We start from the raw sequence: 25,837 nt of genomic DNA, 5'->3' as shown, positions 1-25,837 counted from the left end.
TTGAGGCCCTTTGAGGATTTGGGCACTGGTAGTGTTAGCGGGCTCTGAGATAATCAATGCTCCCTCTCCCTCGTCCCTGCCGAGCCCCCTTGCCTACCCCTGAAGGTCTTCGAAGGTGATTGTGTGTCAGTAATCCACTCTACCCCCATTTTCCCAGCGCCCTCTTTGTCGGAGGCCCTGTGAGGCCTCAGCCTGAAGGCAGCTGTACTCGCCAGCACCTTGTATTTCCCTTGGCCTGGCTTACACTGCCCTCTGCCGTGTGCTTGCGGGACAAGCGTGTTAAGGGAGGGTTTGCGGTGACTTTTTCTTGACATTGGGGAAAAGAGGCTCCCCTGTAGGGGCTGTTTGCAGTGCTGTTGTGAGGAGAGGTAGTATTTAAGACCCCCTTCCCAATTTAGCTTGCAACTCCTGAGGCTTGCCAAACACAAGAGCCTTTTTACCAATGTCCCCGACCACTCTGGCCATCAGATAATGCCATCTTTGTAGGCTCAGGTACTTTGTGTTTGGACTTGGCCAAAAGGAACAGAGTAGAGTTTATTTGATACTATTCCCCATCTGCTGTCTAGTTTCTTCTGAATCCCTGGATACCTAATTCTTAGAGCTGTCCCAGCTGTCCTTAAGCATCTGGGGTCACAGGAGACATTGGAGCCAAGTGAGAACGGGAATGGACCCTCCCTAGCTGGTGCTTGCAGCAGCCTGCCTCATCCACCTGCTTACACCATCCAGCCTTCTGTCTGTTGTCCCTTCTCAGAGCTCATCCCGGTCTGGGTCTGTGAACACGAAATAGGGTCCTGCACGTCAGAGTGGGAAATTGGGGGCTAAAGACCAGGCTACCTACCATTGACCTTGCTGTGGAACCTGCTAGAAGTATACACCAAAGCCCCAGCTGAGATCCCAGCTGATGGCCAACACAAGTCACCAGACATGAAGGAGGAAGCTCCAGGCACCTTCTGACTGCAACCTCATGAGAGACCCCAAGCAGGAACAGCCTAACTTAGTCTAGCCAATCCCTAGAATCAGGAGATAATATGATAGTTGTATAAAGCCCCAGAGTTTGGGGATGACTTGTTATACAGAAATAGATATCCTGAAAAAGTGGTTTATTAGGATTTTGGGATTCTGGGTATCATCACTGCTTTTCTATATTTTCCAAGATTTCTGCAGTGACCATTTTTTTCTTTCTTTTTTTTAAAGATTTTATTTATTTATTTGACAGAGAGAGACACAGCAAGAGAGGGAACGCAAGCAGGGGGAGTGGGAGAGGGAGAAGTAGGCTTCCATCGGAGCAGGGAGCCCGATGTGGGGCTTGATCCCAGGATCCTGGGATCAGGACCCAAGCTGAAGGCAGACGCTTAACAACTATGCCACCCAGGTGCCCGACCATTTATTTCTTTTATAATTGATTAGAAATTGTTATTGAGAATAAAAACAGGGGCGCTTGGGTGGCTCAGCTGATTGAGTGGTTGAGTAGCTGACCTCAGCTCAGGTCATGGTCTCCGGTTCTGGGATCCAGCCGTGCATGAGGCTCCCCATCAACGGGGAGTCTGCTTCTCCCTCTCCCTCTGCTCCCCTCACCCCCCCCCCCGCTCCTGCTCTCTCTCTCACAAATAAATAAATAAAATCTTAGAAGAAGAAAAACATGGTCTAATTTTTTTTTCCACTTCACCAAGGGAGAAATTAGGTCCGAATTTGAATTGAGGGACTTAAACCTGACTTGGGGAAAAATTTTCCATGAAAGATTAATTAGATGCTGGAAAGCATTAGAGACACATCCAAGTTGGTATGATGGAAAGAGTGGTCGATTTGGAGTGGGGAAACTTGGAAATGAATCTTAGGTTTTTTTTTTTTTTGTGGGGGGTGACCTTGAGCAAGTCCTTGCTCAAATTCAGCTTTCTATTTTGAAAAATGCAGCTGGCTGCTTAGGGAAGATAACATCCAGCAGGGCGCCTGGCCCAGAAAAGTAGTAGGTGATCCTGCCCAATCAATGCCAATTATGAACAGGCATCTGCAAGCTCTGTGCACGGCCCGTCCTTCACTGCCACCAGAGGCTACAGTTCCAATAATGAAAATCTGCCTGGAGAAAAACCACAACTCGTAAAAAAAAAAAAATCCAGCAACCCTGAGCAGCTCTCCCAGCGGTCCTGGCCTGCGCCGCCCGCCCTAGCTGGCTGGGGGTGGGTAGCGCCGTTCTTTCGGGCACCCGGGCATCCGCGGAGGGCCGGAGCGCGCCGGGCTGGTGTCCTGGCAACCCCAGAATGCGCCTCCGCGCGGGAAGCCGGCGGCCCAGCTGCGCTCTTGCCCTCCGCTCGGGTTCCTTGCCCGCCCGGCGCCCGGCAGTTCCGCCGCCGGTTGGTGGCGTTCATCTCGCCGCGTTCTCTGTGGAAGCCCTGGAGGTGGAAAGGGAAGGAGCACCTGCCGCGGGCGGGGGCAGTAAGTCTGGGCGGGGGAGAGAACCCACGGGAACTCCGGAGACGCCCCGACCGAGAAAAGCCCGGGGAGAAGGAAGCTCTGATTAAGATGCCAACCCTGCCCTCTGGACTTTCCAATCAATGGCTTGTAGACTTTCTCTTTGCTTTGATCGATGCCTCTCTTACAAAGGTCTTTTCTTGGTCTCCGGGTTGGTTTTGATACTTAAAATCAACACACGCATAGATGAGTCCATGTCCCCTGGAAACGGTCCATGGAACTGCTCTCTCCCCTCCATCTGCAGAGAGCCCTGCAGCAGAGAGCTGGAGAAGGTTCAAGAGAAAGGAGACTCTGACCTGACCACGGTGGAGAGGAGATACAGTTAAGTTGAAGAAGTCAGGAGGGCTGCGTATGGATTTGGTCGCCAGATCCACGCATACCAAAGCCGGGAAGTTTAAACCACTTAAAATTTAAAGGGAGGCCAGTTTGTGGGCATATAAAAAGGATTCCTTGAATAGTAGCCTATGCCTGTGTTGACCCAAGATTTTTTTTTTTTTTTAAGCAAAGTTTATTGAGTGATAGTAGAAAGCTCCCGGAGAGGGAGGGACCCAAGAGAGTTGCCACTTAACACAAAATCTGATGAGGCAGATAGTAGGTCAAAGCAGAGGTTCTCACAAATTACCTCCTTCAATCCGGTAACAGCCCCAGAGGTATATTACTAATGAGCAGGAGGAGTTAGAACCGTCAATTGTCCAATGTGGCTAGGTCAGCAAGGAGAAAAAGGCTTTGGGCTTCTAACTTTAAGCTCCAGACTTTTCCACAGTTTCCAGGTTGAGCTCAGGTAATGGAACTGCTGTTTCAAAGGTGTTTAAACATGTTTAAGGGGGTACTGGAAGAGCACGGGACCCGGAGATCCCCAAAGATCCGTGACTTCCTTTTCTGCTCTGTAGATGTGTCCACTCAGAAGACCACATCTGAGCTCAGCCTAATGTGGAGTCCATGGGTTTCGGGAAGGAAGGGGCTCCACGAACCAGTTGAAAATGAATGCAAAACTGGGGGTGGATATGCATTTTTCCAGCAAGGAGGGCCCATTGCTTTCATGACTTCTCAGGGGAGTCTACGATTCAAAAAAGGGTTAAAAACCACTGTCCTACACCCTTAGGTTGTTTGTTGAGCTGATAAGCAGGGGTGAGAAACTTGAGTGTTTTAAAAGGTATCCACGTTAAGCTAACTTGGCTTGATGTATTATTTTCTGCCCCAGACCATGCTATTGTGTAAATGAGCTGTGATTGGCAAGTGTGTGAAAGCGCCTTGGTTATGTAGAGTGTTATTCCTGCCTAAAGACATGGAAATAATTAGCGTGAATTCCGCAGGTGGTACCAAAGAAACAGACTTTCTTCACTCCGCATTTCCCCCTGAATTCCTTTCTAGTTGCCAGAACCTTCTCTCAGTCCTTTCTATTGCGTCATCTTATATTATAGCGTTTCAGCAAACTTGTTGAGAGTCTCCTGTCCTACGGCTGGCTGGACATTGAGTTTGAATACCAATTATTATGCAAAGTGATGACCTTTCCAAGAAGGATGTGCCTTAGCTTCTCTGTATCCCGGCAGCCTCATGAGCTGGACAGAGGTGGGCCAGGTGTGGGTGGCTGGGCTGGAGAGGTAATTGACTTGCTAGAAGTAACTGGAGGTTACTTTACACAATGGGAACATCACTGTCAGAACCGAAGGGGTCAGACTTGCAACTGCAGCTCTCCTTCTACTTGAGGAGATGTGGAGTGGCAGCCAGAGGCCGTGGTTAAGTGTCTCCAGGTTGTATTTGAGGCTGAGTGACTTCTAGGAAGATCCTGTAGTCAGGGGATTTGGAGGATGTGCCCTCTGCCTGTTTAGCTGAGAGACCGCTCTTCCTACCCTTGCTTGTCAGACAAGCCTTCCCTGTCACAGCAGCCACCTTCTGGACAGTTGCCAACACAAAACTTAAGCAAACAAGGAAATATGCTAAATTTGGAGACAGCAATTTCACTGCTTGCGGCTCAGGGTTATGTAATATATTTAAATTTTGCCCCTAAAATTGAAAAAACAAAACAAAACAAACTGAGGAACTTGTGATGCCATCCCTAGCAACCAATTCTTGCTTTGGTGAACTCTCAAGTCCTCTAGTGGCAAATATACAATTAGAATTGCTTACATGCTATGAAAAGGCAACCCCTGGGGCGCCCGGGTGGCTCAGTAGGTTAAGCATCCGACTCTTGACTCTCGACTCCTGGAATCGAGCCCCACTTCCGGCTCTGGGCTGGGTGTGGGGCCTGCTTAACATGCTTGAGATTCTCTCTCTCCCTCTGCCCCCCACCCCCAGCATGCACTCTCTCCCTCCCTCCCTCTCTCTAAAATAAATAAGTAAATTTTAAAAAAAGGCAACCACTGTTAAAACTGTTAAAACCTATGGGCAAAACTTATTATAAGTAAATGCTCTAATAAATAACTCAGAACTTACATATGAGTATGAACCTAGAAGATATCTCTACTCTTGCTCTTATTTCTTCTCGACATGTGTAGATCCTTTCTGCATCCTTATAGATAAATTTCATATCTTTTTCATAGATATGTTTCTAAAAGTAGAACCCCCGGATCAAAAGTGCACTTCTCACAGGCTTTGGAGGATGCATATGGCCAAAGTGCTTTTTAGTAAGATGGAGACGTTTCCACCAGCAATGTACAAGAATGCCATTCCTCCAAGCTGTGCCAACCTTGGGTATTTGCAAACTCATAGCAAATACTGGTATCTCATTTTAAATTCAGCTCTTTGATTACTAGGAAGGATGGATTTTTTTCCAAGGGTGTATCAGCTATTTGTGCGTGTGTGTGTTTTAATGAGTTACCTAATCATGTCCTTTGCCCATTTTTTTTTTCTCTTTGGGTATTTTCATCTTATAAATTTATAAAAACTCATAATTTGTCATGACTATTAATGCTTTTTCTTATTGTGTATGCTATGAACTTTCCTCCAGCTTATAGTTTGCTATGGAAGTTTTAAATGTATATGTATTCAAATCTATGCATCTTTTCCTTTATTTTGCCTATATTTGATATCTTTCTTAGAAATAACTTCCCCGAGCTAAGATTATATAAACATTCAATGATCACTTTTTCAGGTACATCCTTTATTTTAAGTTGTATATTCAAATCTATAATTCATCTGGAATTTATCTGGGGATTAATTAATTAATTTTATTTTCATGCAAATGGTTAATCGTTTCAGCAATTTTTTTAAATTTTTTTAAATGTTTTATTTATTTATTCATGAGAATCAGAGAGAGAGAGAGGCAGAGGCAGAGGGAGAAGCAGACTCCCCGCTGAGCAGGGAGCCCGATGCGGGGGACTCCATCCCAGGACCCTGGGATCATGACCTGAGCCAAAGGCAGACGCTTAACCATCTGAGCCACCCAGGCGCCCCTCAGCAATATTTTTGAGTAATCCATTCTTTCCTCATGGACATGAAATGCCTCTATTATATAAAATTTTATTCTATCTACATTTTCTATTTTGTTCTCTTGATTTATCTGTTAGGGTTAGTGTCAGTATCATCTTGATTATTGTAACATCAAGTTACATTTTATAAATTATACTCTATAGCTCTGTAAACTTGAATAAGTAATTGGACATTTTCGACAATTTATTTGTAAAATTATTTCTATTTTATTTGCAATTATGGTATTTCATTGCTAATACTGTTTACTTTTCTTAAAGATTGGTTTTTCTTGAACTTTGTTTATCTACATTACTCATTTTTTCCATGAAGCCATAGTTCTAATAATCTTTATTTCATTCATTTCTGTTTTTATTTTATGATATCCTTTTTTTTAAAGATTTATTTATTTATTTTGAGAGAGTGAGAATGAGAGAGAGAGAGAGAGAGAGCACATGAGAGGGGGGAGGGCCGGAGGGAGAAGCAGGTTCCCCGCCGAGGAGGGAGCCCGATGCAGGACTTGATCCCAGGACTCCAGGATCATGACCTGAGCCGAAGGCAGTCGCTTAACCAACTGAGCCACCCAGGTGCCCCATATGATATCCTTTTTTTATTGTTTTGGGGGGTTTATTCTTTTTTTCCTTATTTCTTGTATTGCAAGTTTAGCTCATTAATTTTGGAATCCCTGTTTTTTTGTTTGTTTTTAAAAATTTACCTATTTGTTTTAGAGAGAGAGAGGGTGAGAGAGAGAGAACACCAGCGGCAGGGATAGAGGGAGAGGGAGAGAGACTCTCAAGCAGACTTCATGCTGAACATGGAGCCCGATGGGGGGCTTGATCTTATGACCCTGAGATCATGACCTGAGCCAAAACCAAGAGTCAGATGTTTAACTGACTGCGGTACCCAGGCACCCCGGGAATTTTTTTTTTTTTAACACTATAACCTGTCAGATGGACATTTTTCAGAGTTTGCATCTCGGAGGTTGGATTGGTCTTCCTAGTGCAGGGGGCCCAGCAGCAGGTGTGAAGTAGTTGTTAGAAACTTTGCTAAATGAGTGCTGAATAATGCAGAAGGTGTGCCTGTGTCTTGGAAGAACATTCCAGAGGCAGTTGAGGAGCACTCATTTAAGAAGTGCTGCATCACCCATGTGCTTGTTGCACAGATGTCAATTTAGGTGGAAAATGTGGACATCAGTGATTGAATTGAAAAGTGACTCAGTAATCAGATTTTTGAATGCAAGATTTAAGAAAGTCTTAACCAATTTGTTTGCTTATATTTTCCTTCTTTAAACATGCGCATGAATGGTATGTGCTTAAAATCTACATCTAAGTAAGTCTGAAAGAGTGCTTCAATAAATATATAATCAAGACTCTAAGTGGTAAAGCATCCTGTCATAGTTTTGTTCTTTGTGGTACATAAAATACTAATGTTATTACAATTGCTGGTGCCTCATATTCAGTGAAATACAGGCTATACAGTAAATGCATTTCAGGCTCTAGTTTCTACTTACTGCTTTACTTTGGATAACGACAAGTTTTGATTTATAGTACTTAAGTCATTGACCATTAAGCACCTCATGATTTCCAATGCGGTGTCCTCGTTTATATGAAATATTTAGAAGTGTGGTTTGAGTTTCCAAGCTTACGGATGTTTTTGGCTGTCTTTTTATTATTGATTTCTAATTGTATTGCATTGTGGTCGGAGAGTGTGGTCTATGTTACATTTGTTGACACGACTTTTATGGCTTGTAGGTTGATGGTTACTCCTTTGGCTGTTGGGAACCTGTACTCTCTCCTTCATAGCTCCGTGTCTTTCTCAGCTCCTCCCCTGTGCTCCACTCCACCCAGCTAGCTACTCACACCTCAAGCAACCAGTCGACCCTACCTTTACCTGGGGCTGCTCTAGGTGCCCTGGCATATTCCAGAACTGCTCTTCTCATGCTTGGCCGGCTCTGAGAATCACCTGAGGTGCTTCTTAACCATACTGACACCCAGGTCTTCCCCTGCAGGTCTGGGTCAGAGCCCTGGGATCTTGAGTGTTGAACCAAGTGCCCTAAGGTGATCCTTGTGATTGAGCAAATGCGAGAAACTCTGGGCAGTTCGGCATCGGGAAGTGGGATGGTATAGAATGCAGTGGTGGGGCTAGACTTGAAGAGGAGGAATATCACTGCGGAATGTGAGCCTAATTGCTGCAGGGGATGGAATTCAAATGGCGGGTTCCCCGGCCTCACTTAGAGAGATTCCAATTCAGTATCTGTGATGGGATTTAAGAATCTGTATTTTTAACAGGGTTCTCAGGTAATTCTGGCGCAGACAGTCCTTATGCCATATCCTGAAAAACCCAAAAATGGGGATCCTGGGAGGGGAGGGAATTGTACTCAAGAGTTCCAGAAGTCTGACTCCTATTTTTTGTAATTTTCTTGTAACTAGGGGTTACATTGTGTCTGTTGAGCTTCCATGCACTTTAAAGTTATGCATAAAGAAATGCAATATCCATTCCTCTGACTTTTTTTTTTTTTTAAGTGACTGGGCAGGCACACAGCTCTGTAGAATGATGAGAGAACATGAATCAGTAATTCTATAGCAGAGTGAATATAATGGTTATGATTCTGTATCTGAGAGCCCCGGCTTTCAGGACTCCCTTACTTGGGGAGTTTGGGGAGTTATAATTCTTTTTCACTTATTTGCTCAAATATTTGTTGAGCATCTACTTTGTGTCAGGCACTTTTCTGGGTGCTGCGAAGATGAATAAGAAATAATAACAAATCTGGTGGGGAAGACGTGTATATAAATTAATGACAACGCTCCAGTGTGAGGGGAATCCATGGAAGTTTCTGATGGCAGGTCTTTGGATTACTCCTCAGTCTTTCCATGAATAAATCCTTTGGAAGATTGTCTTGAGGTGCTCAATACAATGTACAGATCTATAGCTTGATTCAGATGTTATCTCTTTCACTTAATTCCAAGTAGGTAAACTCTGGAGGGTCAAGTAGTCTAGCATATGGTTAGGATTTTTGACTTTAGTGTCACAAGAGCTGCTATCAAATCTGGACCCAGGTGTTTATTTTCTGTGTGATCTTAGGCAAGTTGCTTAACCATCTGTGCCTTAGTTCCCTCATCAGTAAAATGGAAGGATAAGCAATACTTACGTCTGTGGGTGTTATGGGAATTAAGTGGGATAACGTGTGTAAAATGTTAACATAATCCACAGTACACAATACATGCTCAATAAATGTTAGTTTTAAAAAAAAGTAATTTATATAATCCAGGGAACAAGACGGAGGGGTAGGTATTTCATTTCATTAATGAAATCCAATGGTGATGTGTTACAGGTACTAAACACAGTGATTTTCCGGAATCTAAGGGATGCTTTGCTAACACGACATCCTCTGGCAGAAAGGTCAGCCCCTCATCTTCTGTTGAAACATGTCTTAGTGTGAGTGAGCCTCCAGGCCTCTGCAAAGTGTCTGTTCACCTAGAGTAAGTAAGGGTTCAATAAAGACCATAACTATCGGGGTAAATTCTGACCAGGAAGCCAACATTCTGAGAGGTAGCATGGCGTGTTTGGCAAGAGCATGGATTCTGGAGCCAGGCTGTCTAGGTTCAAACCCCAGCTCTGCCAAGTTCATCTCTGTGAACTTGGGAAAATTACTTTACCTTCCTGGGCCTCAGTTTTCTCATCTGTAAAATGGAGATAATACTTCATAGCATTGTTTTGAGGTTTAAATGAGTTAATACACGGAAAGGGATTGGAAGACTCCATGACACACAATATGTGTTGTAGGCATGCCTGTTATTATGAAGTTCAAAAGCAAGCGAAACCAAGCTATATTTTTTGGAATACATACTTAGGTGGTAAATCTTAAAGAAAAGCAAAGCCATGGTTACCGTGAGAGTTAGAGTCAGGATAGTGGTTAATTCTCGGGGATGGGGACACACAAATGGTTTCTGGAGAGCAGTGGGTTGGGGGAAGAGTGGGAGGGGAGGGCTGGCTTTATAATTATTTGTAAAACTGTATTTGTTGTGAGTGCTTTTCTCTGTTTAGATTTCTTTACAGTAAAAAGTTTTGGAAGCCTTTTTTTTTTAATGGCTTTTGTTATAAGGAAATTAAGTACACTGTAGAAATTTTCAAAGTATAAAAACAATATTAAAAATAAAAATCATGGTAATTCCACATCTTAGAGAATCAATATTAACGTATTTTTTATTTTATTTTATTTTATTTTATTTATTTATTTATTTTTTTAAATAAATTTTATTTATTTATTTGACAGAGAGCACAAGTAGGCAGAGAGGCAGGCAGAGGGAGAGGGGCAGAAGGAGAGGGAGAAGCAGGCTCTCCGCTGAGCAGAGAGCCAGACGTGGGGCTCGATCCCAGGACCCTGGGACCATGACCTGAGCCGAAGGCAGACGCTTAATGACTGAGCCACCCAGGCGCCCCTTAACGTATTTTTTAAAGCTTTATTTTTAAGTAATCTCTACGCTCTACGTGGGGCTTAAACTCACAACCCCAAGGTCAAGAGTCACACATTCTACAGATTGAGCCAGCCAGGCGCCCCTTAATGTTAACATTTTGATGTTATTTTTTTTATGTGCATAAGAAAAAAATCTTCACCCTTATAAAGTGTGCAATTCAATGATTTTTAGTGTATTTACTAAACCATCACCACGATCAATTTTAGAACATTTTCATCACCTCCAAAGAGAAGCCCATCCTTTTGAGCAGTCGCTCCTGCCATGTCCCATACCTGCCCCCCCCCGCCGCCCCAGCCCTAGACAACCATGGATGTACTTCCTATCTCTATAGACTTGCCTAGTCTGGACATTTCATATAAATGGAATATGTAGTCTTTGGTGTCTGGCTTCTTTCATTCAGTGTTATGTTTTCAAGTTTCATCTATGTTGCAACATGTATCAGTACATCATTCCTTTTTTAAAAAAAATTGGGGTGAATTATACATAACAAAACATTTGCCATTTTATCCGTTTTTTACCCATTGGCATTAATTACCTTTCAACCATCACTGCTATTTTTTTAAGGATTTTATTTATTTATTTGACACAGAGAGAGAGAGGGAGAGAGCGAGCACAAGCAGGGGGAGCGGCAGAGGGAGAGGGAGAAGAAAGCTCCCCGCTGAGCAAGGAGCCCGATGTGGGGCTCAGTCCCAGGACCACAATATCATGACCTGAGCCAAAGGCAGATGCTTAACAGCTGAGCCACCCAGACGCCCCCATCATTGCTACTTTTTAAAACATTTTCATCAGTCCAAACAGAAGTGCTATACCCATTAAGCAATAATTCCCCATTCTCCCCTCTCCCCAGACCCTGGTACTCTCATCTGCCCTAATCTACTAACCTGATCTATTTTCTGTCTCTCTGAACTTACATATTAAGATATTTCATATAAATGAGGTCATACAATATTTGTCCTTTTGTGTTTGGCTTATTTCACTTAACACAATATTTCAAGTTTCATTCATGTTATCAGAACTCCATTCCTTTTTATGACTAAATAATATTCCATTGTATGTCAATGTTATCTTTTGCTTATCCATTCATCGGTCAGTGAACATTTGGGTGGTTTCCACTGTGTGGCCAATGTGAGTAATGCTGCAAAGAACATTCATTTACAAGTATCTGAGTCTCTGTTTTCAATTCTTTGGGGGTATATGGCTAGGAGTGGAATTGCTGGGTTATATGGTAATTCTATATTTAACTTTTTGAGGAACTACCACAATGTTTTTAAGGATGCATCTTTTGACTATGTGTCAGTCCCCTCAAATTGTGAGCTAATAAATAATATGTCATGGACATATTTATGGAGGGGCAGGCCTAGTTGTCATAAGGGAGGGTAATTCTAGTGTAAAATATGTAAAATCAGGTTCTAACTACTAATTTAAGCACATGGGTGAATCTAATCCTTCAGCTTCCTTTCCAGCCTGGCTGCAGATTTGGGTCTGAAATCCTCCTCCGCACATTCTGATCACTCCTCTGAAACCTCATTGCCTGACGTCCCAAAGCATAAATATCCTGAGGAGTTCAGCCTGCTTAAATTGCAGACAAGTGAGTGCGTCATAGCCCCTCCCCTGCCTGTGTCCATGCCCAGGGCTTTCCAGAAGTCTGCTGTAGGGTTAGGCACTGTTCATTGGAGACTCAGGAAGTGCCAGGTGTTGGACACGCTTCATCTCTAAGTCTCACAGTGACTCTGCTGAGGAGCTGTCTTTATATGTTTTCCAAAACTAAAATGGCTTTATATAAAAACCATAAAAGTACCATAGTAAAGTATTAAAATAATAAGGGAATATTTAGAGTATAGAAACCCCTTCCCCAGTGTTTTCCAGCAGTATCCCCATTATGCCCTGTATCCATGAGGAATTTTGAAGCATGTATATGCATGTATGTATGTACTTAGGTATATATGGTTTGTAGGGTATATACAACCATATTTGCACTCGTGGAAAATAGGAGACAAACTGTTTTCACTCAAGGCAAATAGATCATGGACCTCTTTCTGTGTCATACATGTAAATCTAGGTGGCTAAAATAGACCTACCCATTTTACACAGAAGGCAACTGAGGCTTGGAGAGACTTAGTCACTCATACGAGAACACCCAGCTAGGAAGTACAGTGGTGGGATTGGAATCCGAACATGCCGGTCTCCAGAGCCTGTGTGCTTTCTTGGCCACCACGGAGCCCAAGGGCTTCTCATGCAACATTAGCACTGTTAGGGGATCTCTCATTGTTTAACATCACGGTTTATAGGAAAAGTATTGAATGAGGAAACAAAGACACGGACAGATCCAGTAACCTGCCTGAGGTCCCGCAGCGGCCTTTGTCATTTGCCCAGGGTTGCATGGAGACATTTTCCGGTGTCATTCTAGCTGTTGCTGCTGACACCTGCCAACACCGCGGGTCATCCGGCTAAGATGCTATGGTTGGCCTGGCCCTTCCCTGGCTGATGGGCATTCTCTTTTTCCTACCCACTTATCTGAGTGAAGGTTGGATTGTAGGTGCTTGTAAAAGTGTCTCTGAGCTTCCCATTCCATACATTACTTCCAACCGTAAAATTGGCTTTATTTTTGGACGATAGGATAAAAAGGGAAAAAAAAGAAGCTTCTTAGATACCTTTCTCCTCACTTCCTTTCCTTTCAGGCCTAGCTCCCCAGAGGTTAGCATTGGCCCAGTTGTAGAACCAAGGGATTATACACGTTGATAAAGTACAGGCCAGTCAGAGAATGCCTGGGACAATTTTTCTGTGATTTAATTGCATTATGGGAGGCTGGAAGCGATGCTGATGGAAGGATTTCTGATGTCTTGCAGAAGATGGGCAGCGTCCCGAATGGACATTTTACCCGAGATTTATTAGCAATATCCACACCTACCATGTTGGAAAGCAGTGTTTCTTTAACGGGGTCTTCCTCGGCAACAGGAGGTCTCTGTCAGAGAGAATGGTGGACAAGTGCTTTGGGAGGAAGAAATATGGTAATATTTTTCTCCTGGACCTTGACTGTGCCATGCCTAAAAATACTCCCTGAGTTATGGTTCTGCAGGCCCAACACTCCATGGCTGGCATCCGCCCTCTGGGGTTACCATGTCACTCTAGCACAGCCAGGAAGATGGGAAGGTGAAGGGGATGGTTGGCAGACTGCACTTTCTGGCAAAGAACTTACAACATATGCTGATCCACATTTTTGTTTTTCTCTGAATTTTCATAAAATGCTAATGTGACATTTAAGTCCTCAGATAAGTTCTCTCAGATACTTATTAATAGAAACCTTCATTCAAGTCTGCAGAAAATAATTTATGTTTCAGTTAGATGCTGCCCATCATATGTATTTAAATTGTACATTATAGTCTTCAAAAGGAAAATATTCCCATAAACCTTACCCTGAAGTGCATGCTGTTATTTCATAGCTTATTTAATTAAAGGTAATTGAGATGAGTGTGTGTATATATATATATATATATATATATATATTTGCTACATAGTGAGTTCTCTGTCCCAACCTACCCATAATAGGTTTATGCTGGGGACCATCAAGCCAGGGATCATAGGAGAATAAATTGGTGCTTCACCTGATGCATTGTGGAGGGGGCTGGCTTCCCGAGGATCAGAGTAGATGACACATTTTAGCAGACCCCAGAAATAAATGCCAGCCTTCAGAGAGTATCAGAGATAAGGCGAGTATCAGATACCAGTGTGGTTTGTAGTCGGTGACCCAGGACCCAAAGCCTTCCACCAAAGCCCTGATATGTGAACCTGTTGCGCACACCCTGACTTCTCACTCCCAACAGAGATGGGTAGAGTAGGAAAGATTTATTTAAATATAAAACAACTGAGAAAAATCAGGAAGGGACTAAGTTTAGCTATATAGTACTTAGGAATGCTCTCGGCCCTAGTAGGACAAAAACCAAACTGTCAGAGGCTTAAATCATAAGATATTATATGCTTTTAAAAAAAGATTTTATTTATTCATTTGAGAGAGAGACAGAGAGACAGAGCACAAGCAGGGGGAGAGGCAGAGGGAGAGGGAGAAGCAGACTCCCTGCTGAGCAGGGAGCCCAATGTGGGACTCGAGATGCAGGACCCCGAGATCATGACCTGAGCTGAAGGCAGATGCTTAACCATCTGAGCCATCCAGGCGCCCCAGATATTATATGCTAGTTTTTAAAAATAAAAGATTTATTATATATTTAACGAGAAGCTTTGAAATCTAGGTGGCCTATATGGACTGGTTGCCCAGTGATGTCATCAAAGAGAGGCTCATTTTGTCTTTCTGTGCTGCTATTCTTAGACTGTGTTGGATTATTGTCTTCACACTTGTCATCTTATGGTCACAAGAGAACTGTTGCAGTTCCAAGCATTGCATCTATATTTCAAAACATGAAAAAGAGGACTCTCTCTTGTTGCCTTTCCCTTTTAGAACGAAGGGAAAATTTTCTCATATGGTCCTTAGGACCTGTGTCTCACTGCCTAGAACTGGGCCAGCTGCAAGTATTTATCAACAATAAATGGGGTTATCATGATGAACTCAAATCCTCACCCTAACCTGTCACTTCCCTCCTAACTCAAGGTAAACATTATCCTGAATTTTGTGTATTATTATTTCCCTTCCATCCTTCCTTCCTTCCTTCCTTCCTTGCTTCCATCCTTCCTTCCTTCCTTCCTTCCTTGCTTCCCTTTATGGTCTTTATACATACTGAAAAATGCAAAGGTACGCTTATGAAATATTTACTGAATATATAGAATAAAGTATCACAATCACTTGCATGCTTCTTACTCCATTTAAGAAAGGGAGTATTGTCTTTATATTTGAAGTTTCTGAGAGGCCCCTTCCTGAATACATCTTTCCTCCCCCAACTCCGCTAAGAACCCCTATTCTACCTTTATTACAAAGAAAAACTTTTTATTGGGGACATTTTCAAACATGTGCCAAAATAGAGAGAAGAGCATAATATACCTAGCTTCAACAATTATCAACATGTGGCTTATCTTCGTTCATTTTTACCCCTCTCTCCCAGGGATTATTTTAAAGCAAGTTCCAGGCATCAGATAATTGCGTATGTATTTTTCAGTGTGTACCTCTAATAGATAAGGATTATTTTTATTAATATGATTGCAATACCATTTTCATATCTTAAAAAAACAATAATTCCTTAATATCACCAAGTATTCAGTCAGTGTTCAAATATTCAATTACCTCACAAATGACAAAATTTAAAAATATTTATAGTTTGAATCAGGATCCACATAAGGTCCACACTTAGCAATTAGTTAAAATGTCTCTCAAGTTTTTCTCTCTCTTTTTTTAATTTTTTTTATTTTTATTTATTTATTTATTTATTTATTTTTAAAGATTTTATTTATTTATTTGACAGAGAGAGACAGTGAGAGCGGGAACACAAGCAGGGTGAGTGGGAGAGGGAGAAGCAGGCTTCCCGCTGAGCAGGGAGCCCGATGTGGGACTCGATCCCAGGACCCTGGGATCATGACCTGAGCCGAAGGCAGACGCTTAACGACTGAGCCACCCAGGCGCCCTCTCTTTTTTTTAAAGAATTTATTTATTTATTTATTAGAGAGAGAGAGAGAACACAAGTGGGGGGGAGGAGCAGAGGGAGAAGCAGCCTCCCCGCTGAGCGCAGAGCCCAACTGATGACCCATCCCAGGACCCCGGAATCATGACCTGAGCTGAAGGCAGACGCCCAATGGACTGAGCCACCCAGGCATCCCTCAAGTCTCTTTTTAATAGAGGTCCTCCCCCTCTTTTTTCTTACAATTTATTTTGTATAGAAACTAGGTCATGGGCACCTGGGTGGCTCAGTTGGTTGGGCATCAGGTCAGGTCATGGTTCAGCTCAGGTCATGATCTCAGGGTCCTGGGATCTAGTCCTACATTGGGCTACCGGTTCAGTGGAGAGCCTGCTTCTCCCTCACCCTCTGCTGCTCCCCCTGTGTGTGCTCTCTCACTCACTCACTCTCTCTCTCAAATAATTAAAATATATATATTTTTAAAATTTTATTTATTTTTGAGAGAGAGAGAATGACAGAGAGAGAATGAGAGGGGTGAGCGTCAGAGGGGGAAGCAGACTCCCTGCTAAGCAGGGAGCCCAATGCAGGACTCAATTCCAGAACTCCAGGATCATGACCTGAGCCAAAGGCAGTCGCTTAACCAACTGAGCCACCCAGGCACCCTCTCTCAAATAATTAAATAAAATCCTAAAAAAAAAAAAGAAACTAGGTCGTGTATCCTGTAGAGTTTGCCACAGTCAGGATTTTGCTGATTATACCCCTTGGTACCATTTAACAGGTTTCTCTGTCCTATGTATTTCTTGTAAACTGATAGTTGGACCTATAGACTTGATTCGTTTTAGTATGATTACTTCTTAGGTGATGTGCAATGACTTCTTTAAACCCTGAATACGATGGTCTTTTTCCATTTTTTTCTCTTCCTCAATCTCTTGTGGCACTTGATACTGTTAAGCTTGGCACGGGGCATTTCTTCTTTTGTGACATTCTCTTCTCTCTTGTTATTGCTTGGATAAGATGGAGAGGCAGCATCATGACTGCCAGTCAGCTTCCATTATGAACTGAAATTCAACACCTTTATTATAGAAAAAAAACAATCAAAATATTTCTCATTAATGGTTGACTCTAACACATTAGCTATGATCAGGCCATTGGTGGAGTTCCTTAAAGGCCTAATTTGTTGTCATAGAAGGAAGAACAAAATGTTGTCTGTGGTTATAGGTTGTAGTGAAATTGACCTGAAAATATAACTTTTCTCTTCTGTAGCTCTTCCTCATTAGCTAATTTCCTTCTGAGATCCAGTCAGAGAGAAGGACCCAATTACGGTTGCTTCTTAAGCTTTATAGGGCACAGGGATTCAAAGTATACCAATGCTCAGATTTTAAGCAGACTTCTTGCATATCCTTTGCAGATACCTTTGATTCACCGTTCACTTTAAACCAAAACATCCCCTCTGAACCTAAGCTATTCTTATTTCCTGGGGTGGGGTAATCATGACATTTTCTGGAAAATCGCCCAAACACAGCGTTTCTCAAGGACACTTTTCATCTTCTCAAGGCAAGAAAATCACAAACATAATAATAATATGTACCTCATAATAAAACATGAAATTTTTTGTTTCCATTGGCATATTGATAGAGCCTATCTTTGGATTACCTTCAGTCCTTTTATGATCTTGTTTTTAAATATCTTTCACAGATATTGATCCTAGGAATGGAATACCAAAGTTAACTCCAGGAGATAATCCATATATGTACCCAGAACAGAGTAAAGACTTCCACAAAGCAGGATCAACTCTCCCACCAGTGAATTTCTCCATGTAAGTGTATGTGAATAGTAGGGTTAGTTTGTTAATTTTAAAGGAATTGTATCTCTCTGTACTATATATGTTATATTTCATAAGGAGTAGATTCCAACAAAACATGGTTGCTGACAATTCCTAAAAAAGTTAATCTCTAGGGATGCCTGGATGGCTCAGTTGGTTAAGCGTCTGCCTTCCACTCAGGTTATGCTCCCAGGGTCCTGGGATCGAGTCCCATGTCGGGCACCCTGCTCAGGGGAGCCTGCTTCTCCCTCTGCCTGCCGCTCCCCATGCTTATACTCTCTCTCTGACAAATAAATAAAATCTTTTAAAAAAACGTTCATCTCTAGTTCCTTAGTGTCCACACACATGTGTGTGTGTAACTGAAATTATATACAGGATCTTGACTACAAAAAGGAGGTTGTTAATTTTGTCCCAATTGTTGTTACCACAAATCTGAAGACTTTTCAGTTTCATACTGAATCAGGTTATTGGTGACTACTGTTTGGATTGATGTATACTTGGAACTAAACTTAGGCCAAAGTGGTTGAGGAGAAAGGGAGGTTCATTAAGTTAAAAGAAAAATAGTTGGTATATTACATTAATATTTTAAAAAATTAATCATGTTTGGTTTAATGATGTTTAGTGAAAATTATAATAAGAATTATGACCTTTACAGTTGTGAAGCCCCTAGGTGGCCATTAAAACCAGAAAATAAGACATTTTCTTGAATATGATGATGTATTGATCTCTCTGCTGTAGAAGCCCTACCAATCATACGGTTGTCTGTTCTGTTTTTCAGAGTGCCTTATGAAAAGAAATATGATACTTTTATTCCACTTGAGCCTCTTCCACAAATTCCTACGTGAGTTCTCTTACCATGTTTTTATATTATCCGATCTTTATGAAGTTATCGGTTATTTACAGGTTTCTCCTATGGAGGAGCTCATAGACACCCAACACAGAGAGACCTTTGGTATCCCAGCAGGTGGGGCAGTGTGTATGGAGGGTTTTTGGCGAGACACTTGGAGGGCAAGTACTGTGGAGTCTGGCAGCTGGGTCGCCCACATCTTCAGCCGATAAGATGGACAGCCCGCCAGAGGCCCTGTGTTGTGCTAGGTATGCACTGTGGGGGGTTTATATGGAGCAAAAAGACAGGGTCCCTGATTTCCAAAACCCAAGAGTTGTTGGAAAAGAAAGACCCATGCTTAAATGAGTGCAACCAGGGAGGATGGTTAGAGCTTGAAGAGGCAGAGAAAAAGCCATTGGAATGCTTGAGGGAAGTATCATCCCTCTGATCTCATATTTTAAGTTCAGCTCCATTCTGAACCTCATTTATTTGCCCAAGTAGGATTTAGACCTAGAAAATGATATGTGTCAGTATAAAAAATTCCACTTTCCAGGGATGCCCGGGTGGTTCAGTGGGTTAGATGACAGACTCTTGATTTTGGCTTGGGTGATGATCTCGGGGTCCTGGGATTGAGCCTGTGTCAGGCTCCCTGCTCAGTGGGAGTCTGCTTGTCTTCCTCTACTCCTCCCTTTGCCCCTCCCCTGCTCTTGTGTGTGTGCTTTCTCTCTCTCTCAAATAAATAAATAAATCTTAAAATAATTTCACTTTTTAAAAAAATTTATTTATTTATTTGAGAGATGGAGAGAGCATGAGTTGGGGGGTAGGGGCAGAGGGAGAGGGAGAAGCAGACTCCCCACTAAGCAGGGAGCCTGGTGCAGGGCTCAATCTGAGGACCCCGAGATCATGACCCAAGCTGAAGGCAGACATTTAACTGACTGAGCCACCCAGGTGCCCTCCAAAATTTCACTTTCTAATACAAAACAGTCTCACATAAGTATGGCTAGAGTGGGCAAGTGACCCACTGTCTGACCCACCAGAGTCCAGCTGGGAGACCAAACCCTGGAGCTCAGTGGAAATAAAAGCCTTTTATTCCAAACTTGGGGGCTTTAATACCTGCATGATACTGCATTAATACTTGAGGCACATAATTGGGGCCTCTATGTCTGTACTGTATATTTTTTGTAAACACTCTTCTAGAATATTTAAAATAAAAGTAATTGCCAGGGCACAAAATAAGTCTTTATACATTTAAGAAGACTGAAATCATATCAAGTATCTTTTGTGACCACGATGGTGGGAAAATAGAAATCAATTACAAGAGGAAAGCTGGAAGATTCACAAATAAAATGAAGACTAAACATGTTCCTGAGCAACCAATGGGTCAAAGAAGAAGTAAAAAGAAGAATAAAAAATACTTTCAGACAAATGAAAATGGAAACACAACATACCAAAACTTACAGTATGCAGCAAAAGCAGGTTTAAAAGAGAAGTTCATAGTAATAAATGCCTATGTTAAGAAAAAAGAAAGATATCAAATGAACAACCTAACTTTACACCTCAAGGAACTAGAAAAAGAACAAACTAAACCCAAAGCTGATAGAAGGAAAGAAATAACAAAAACCAGAGGGGAAATAAATGAAATAGAGACTAAAAACACGATAGAAAAAAAATCGATGAAAGTAAGAGCTTTTAAAATTTTTTTTATTTATTTACTAATTTTAATGATTTTATTTATTTGAGAGAGAGAGAGAGTGCTTGCATGAGCAGGGGGGAGGGTCAGAGGGAGAGGGAGAAGCAGACTCCCTGCTGAGAAGGGAGCCCGATGCTGGGCTCAATCCCAGGACCCTGGGATCCCGACCTGAGCCAAAGGCAGACACTTAACCGACTGAGCCACCCAGGTGCCCCAGCCCCTCTATTTTTTTTTTTTTTAAGTAATCACTATGCCTAATGTGGGGCTTGAACTCATGACCCCTAGATCAAGAGTTGCACTCTCTATTGACTGAGCCTGCCAGGTGCCCCTCTTTTTCTATTTTTGAATGGGATGTTTAATTCATTTTTTAAATTCTTTAATTTTTCTTAATATCCATACTGAAGGTTATGAAAGTGCCTCTGTCCACTGCTTTGCTTATATGTTGTAAATTTTGATGTGTAGATACATATACACATATGTATAGATATATATATATATATTTTTTTTTTTTGGAGAGGGAGAGATGGGGGGGCAGAGGGCGAGGAAATCTTAAGCAGACTTCATGCCCAGCGCAGAGCCCAACTCAGGGCTTGACAGATTTGATTTCACAACCCTGAGATCATGACCTGAGCCAAAATTAAGAGTTGGACACTTAACTGACTGAGCTACCCAGGCACCCCAGATTATCCTTATTTTTTAAAGAATTCTGCAGTTTGTGTTGGTCTCTTCCTTTCGGCTAAAGAATTGCTTAATAGATTTAAAATTTCCGAGTGAAAGAGGTTTTTGATTTTTATTTTGTAATTCAGTTTTACTTTTATCACCTAATGACCAGAAAATATTGTTTTTATTATTTTTATTTTATGGAACTTACCAACTTTTCATTGTGACCTAATACATGCTCAATTTGGGGACTGTCTCTACATACCTTTGAAGGTGTATCTACTTCATCAGGATGCAAAGTTAGGTACATACCCAGAAGATTTACCTTTTTGGGTTTTTTTAAAGATTTTATTTATTTATTTATTGCAAACGAGAGAGAGGGAGAGTGTGTAAGTGGGAGGGAGAGGGAGAGGGAAAGAGAATCTGAAGCAGACTCTGCACTGAGGGCAGAGCCCAATGCGGGTCTTGATCTCATGACTGGGAGATCATGACCTGACCTAAAACCAAGAGTTGGATGCTTAATCGACCCAGCCACCCAGGCACTCCAGATTTATCTTTTTGATTAAAATTGTTCATTTGGCCTAGCTTGGACTGCAAATGGGTCTGTTAATGTATTTCTATCTTTATTGCTAACTGTAGCCATTAACATTATAAAAATATCTTCTTTTTAGACAAACCAAAACCAGACTCTGTAGAGAACAAACTGGTGGTTACCAGAGGGGAGGTGGGTGGGGGGAGATGGAGTGAAACAGGTGATGGGGATTAAGGCGTGCACCTGTCATGATGAGCACTGAGTAATGTATAGAATTGTTGAATTACTATATTGTACACCTGAAACAAATATAACACTGTAAGTTAACTGCACTGGAATTAAAATTTTGAAAAATCTTCTTTTTCTCATTTAATGCTTTTTGTCCTGTATTATACATTGCCAGATATTAAGATTATAACTCTTACTTTGTTTTGTTTGCATTTGACTAATATACCTTTACCCATTCTTTTGTTTTTAGACTTTCAAATCACTTTGTTTTAGGTCTGTCTTTTACACACAGAGTTGGATTTTGCTTTTGTGAGCCAACCTGAAAATTGTTTTCTTTTTTTGAAAATTGTTTTCTTTAATAGCTGAATGAAGGGGCGCCTGGGTGGCTCAGTCAGTTAAGCATCCGAGACTCTCGATTTCGGCTCAGGCCATGATCTCGGGGTTGTGAGATAGAGCTCCGCGCTAACTGGGGAGTCTGCTTGAAATTCTCTCTCCCTCTCCCTCTGCCCCTCCCCCCACTCACGTGCGCACACATGCGCGCTCTCTCTCTAAAATAAAAAAAAAATAAATCTTTAAAAAAATAGGTGAATTAAGATCATTTGAATTAATGATTTGACAGATTTGATTTCAGTTCTATCATAATATTTTGTTACACTTATTATGTGTATTATATTATTTTTACCATGAGTCTGTTTTCTTTGATTGCTTCAACAAAAGTTGAAAAAAATGATTTCTTTTGATGTTAAGGAATCCTTGTGGTTTTGTTCCAGTGATTCTTTTTTATGCTAGTATCTTCTATATTGCCCAAATAACGTCCCGCTGGTCTTATTTGGGCTTCTGCTATTGGTTTGTCAGCTTTACATGATACCCTTGACTCCCCCCTATTACCTATGTGGTAATCCCTTTTCCTTCCTGCAGGGACTTCCCCATCCCTAGCAGATTTATCAGGGCATTCTTCCCAATCATGGTGCATTTCTCCCTAAATGTATGAAAATTGTAGCCGCCAAAGAGGAAAAGATTCTTCATCTCTTTTCTCTGACTCATCCCAGGAGTCACACAATTCCTGGTACCTCCTGGAACATACACAGTATAGTCCAGCATCTCTGCAGACTTGGGAGGGTACCGGGGGTCTGCATTAGCTGAGGCGACAGCAAAACTACAGAAGGCACACTCAGGTGGGATTCTGAAGAGGGCTTAATGAAAGGACTGTTTACAGATGAGTGAACAGGTCAAGGGAAATTATATGGAAGGGCGAAGCCCCCCTGATGTTCTCTCCAGTGGGCCGCTACTACCACTCCCAGGTCTGAACAGCAAGAAGAGTGATCTTGTTGCCCAGCTTGGTGGGAGATGCAGAAGGGCTGTCCAGAAGGGGTTGTGGCAGTAGAGTGCGGCTGTGGCCAGAACTGGGGTACCTCAGGAGATGAGCGGGGGTAGAAGAGCTATGTGAGAAATACCCCAACCTCTGCTTGCTTTCTGGTCTCCTGCTGGTGCCTCCAGTGTGTTAGGGGCACATGGTGGGGTCAAGGTGATGCAAGTTGCAGGGGTCAGCTCTCTGGGCAGAGAAGGGCAGAAAAGAGATCTGGGTTTGGGGTAGAGGGGAATGCTGAACAACTAACATGGTGTTTTATTTCATCACTGGTCTCCTAAATTGGAGGCCTTCTTACTTTTGAGGATGCAGTACCATATCCCTTGAAGGTGTTTGTACATTTCACAGCAGACAAAATCAAACTCAGCTGTTGTTTTCTTTCCACAGCTTGCCTTTCTGGGTGAAGGAGAAGGCCAACAGGCTGCAGAATGAGATAAGAGAGGTTGAGGAGCTTGACAATTGGCAACCAGCATCCCCCTTGATGCACGGTTTACTCCTTCCTGGTGGGTTAAAGAACCTTCAAAGAATAGTATAAAAACTGGAGGCAAGCACAGAAAAGCAGGCTTTTGAGAGGCTTCGCAGTGGAGAGGAGAGAAGACAAAGCCTCTCCCAGAGTGGATGGTGTCCCTTGCCCAACATGGTTCCTTGGGCCTATGTCACGGCCACGCATCGCTGGTTGAGTGTGTTGGTTGAGCACTGTTAGTCTTGTAACAACCTTTAACTCCGTGCCTTTATCCACAGGTTCTTTGGATTCTGCAAGACAATCCTGAACAGAAACAGGCCCACAGAGCATGTACTGACTGTAGTCTGGAGAGCCTCTTTCAATTGATTGCTTCTGTCAGTGTGACTGCTCTAAATCAAATGTTCGACTTTGATGACTAATCACTGTGCTTTGCTCTTTTTAACTTTATATTTTTGAAAAACTTTCAAACTTTACAGAAAAGTCGTGAGACTCATACAATGAACAAATACCTACGTATCCTTCACCCAGAATCTACAATTGTTAACATTTGTCAAACTTTGTGCATTCTTTCTCTCTCTTTCATTACCCTTATTATTTTGTGGAATTATTTGAGAATGAGTGGCCGACATCATAACCCGTTACTCCTACATACTATATACTTCAATATGTATCTCCTGAGATCAAGGATCTTCTCCAACAGTTGCAATACAAATACTGAATTGAGGGAACTTAACATTGATGCAATTCTGCTGGTAGATAGCCCACCTTCAGTTTTATTCAGTTAAATTTAGTTTTCGAAGGATGCTCTCAAATCAATGGTAAAATGCAGACACGGAGCTTTCATTAATTTGGTAAAATTGTTCTCATTTTATTAATACTATTTGAGATTTTCTCTACTATTCACTTGGTACATGTTGGAAAAATGTGAAGGCTAGATCTGCACAGGTAATTCATACCACTGTCCTGCAACTCCATTCCCCATTTCTGCAGGATTTGTCCACCCAGCCATGCAGGACTAAAGCTCAATGAGGCCCCAGTCTTGAGTCTTAAGGCCTTTCATCAATCAGGCAAGAAGCAAATATTTGGAGAAAAAATGGGAATAAGAGCCAACCGTATACAGTCAGGCTGTGACCCTCTGCAGTCAAGCCAGTGACTCAGCATCTTCGTAGCCAATCTGCTCTACTAAGGAGACCTCGCTGGTTGGCTGATGAGGGCTGCAGGTCTGGTCTCCCCAAACCTCAAAGTGGAAAGAGAAAACTGGGGCCCAGACTGACACTCAAAATGCCCAAGACACAGATATGGTTTCTTTCCCTGTCAAAGCATTGTTTCTAGACATAGCCAAAGTAAATGAAGCAGGTTTAGAACACAGTACATTCCTGGTCTCTTCATACGGGCCTTTGGACCAACTAGCAGAGAACATGATGGTCTATACCACCAGCAACTGTGTCTGACTGCTCCTTGGGTTGACATCAACATGCCTCTGTGCTGATTCTCTTGTCCTGGGACACGAAGCTCACCCCTAACAAAATCCAGAAAAGACAATAAAACCAAACAATTTAGGAAAGGAGAGAAAAAAGAGGTTGCCAACAGATTTTCTCAAATACATCCACTCCTGAAAAAAGTAATTTTTTGTGCTTCTATGAGTTAAAATATAAAAAAGTCAGTTGCGACCACCCGTGTGGATGCATAATGGAGAACACAATATAAATGCAAAAAGTGATTCTGCAGGAATTTCCAGATGGGATTATCTAAGTGGAACAGGAAAGCGCTCTCAGAGGGGACTCTGGTGTTTTGGAGGGAAGAAGTCCTACACAGTAAAGATATTAAGAAAAACAACCAAAGTACAGTTTCAGAAGATGTATAGCAGCCTCTAGATTTCAAAGAGGTCTATATAATTCCTACACGCGGCTCTAAACCAAAGTAGATAGGATTACAAAAGAAAACTATTGAATAATTGACCTCCTGGGGTTGTAGCGCTACATTCCATCTCCTGGAAATCCGGGCAATTTTCACTGGATTTGGGGCGCTCTGTGGGCACATCTCAGTGGCCAGGTCTTAGACCCCTTGGCGTTACCAACAGCCGGCAGGTGAGGAGTCCCACTGCTAACTTTGGGCAGGACATAAATGCATGTGCACGCATCTTTTGGGGAGACTAAGGCATAGAACGAATGGCCAAGTGGGAAAACTATGTGGGTGTCCTAGCTGTTCCAGTCCCCCTTTCTAGGCTCAAAAATGTTGGACCTTTTAAGGTGTGAAGTTCCCCTTCCTCTCACTTTAGGTCCTTGGTAAATAGCATGTGTGTGCAGGTGTGCATGTGGGTGTGTGCGTGTGTTCATTTCCTTAAATAAC

At 42.2% G+C, this 25,837-nt stretch overlaps 1 protein-coding gene across 1 annotated transcript; it reads left to right on the top strand.

Annotated features, from left to right (window-relative positions):
• The first annotated feature begins 2,660 nt into the window (after positions 1-2,660).
• Positions 2,661-23,560, top strand: SPATS1 (spermatogenesis associated serine rich 1). Its single transcript, XM_028097847.2, has 7 exons — positions 2,661-2,787; positions 9,203-9,350; positions 11,810-11,934; positions 13,193-13,354; positions 17,597-17,717; positions 18,502-18,564; positions 23,413-23,560. Exons 1-7 carry the CDS (start codon positions 2,661-2,663, stop codon positions 23,558-23,560), a joined length of 894 nt encoding a protein of 297 aa, XP_027953648.2.
• Positions 23,561-25,837: the final 2,277 nt, after the last annotated feature.

This window comes from Eumetopias jubatus, unplaced genomic scaffold (assembly GCF_037043125.1).
Source record: "Eumetopias jubatus isolate StellerSeaLion01/CBP00866 unplaced genomic scaffold, mEumJub1_p1.0 scaffold_6, whole genome shotgun sequence".
Lineage (NCBI taxonomy): Eukaryota > Metazoa > Chordata > Mammalia > Carnivora > Otariidae > Eumetopias > Eumetopias jubatus.
This window is presented reverse-complemented; position numbering and strand designations above follow the sequence as displayed.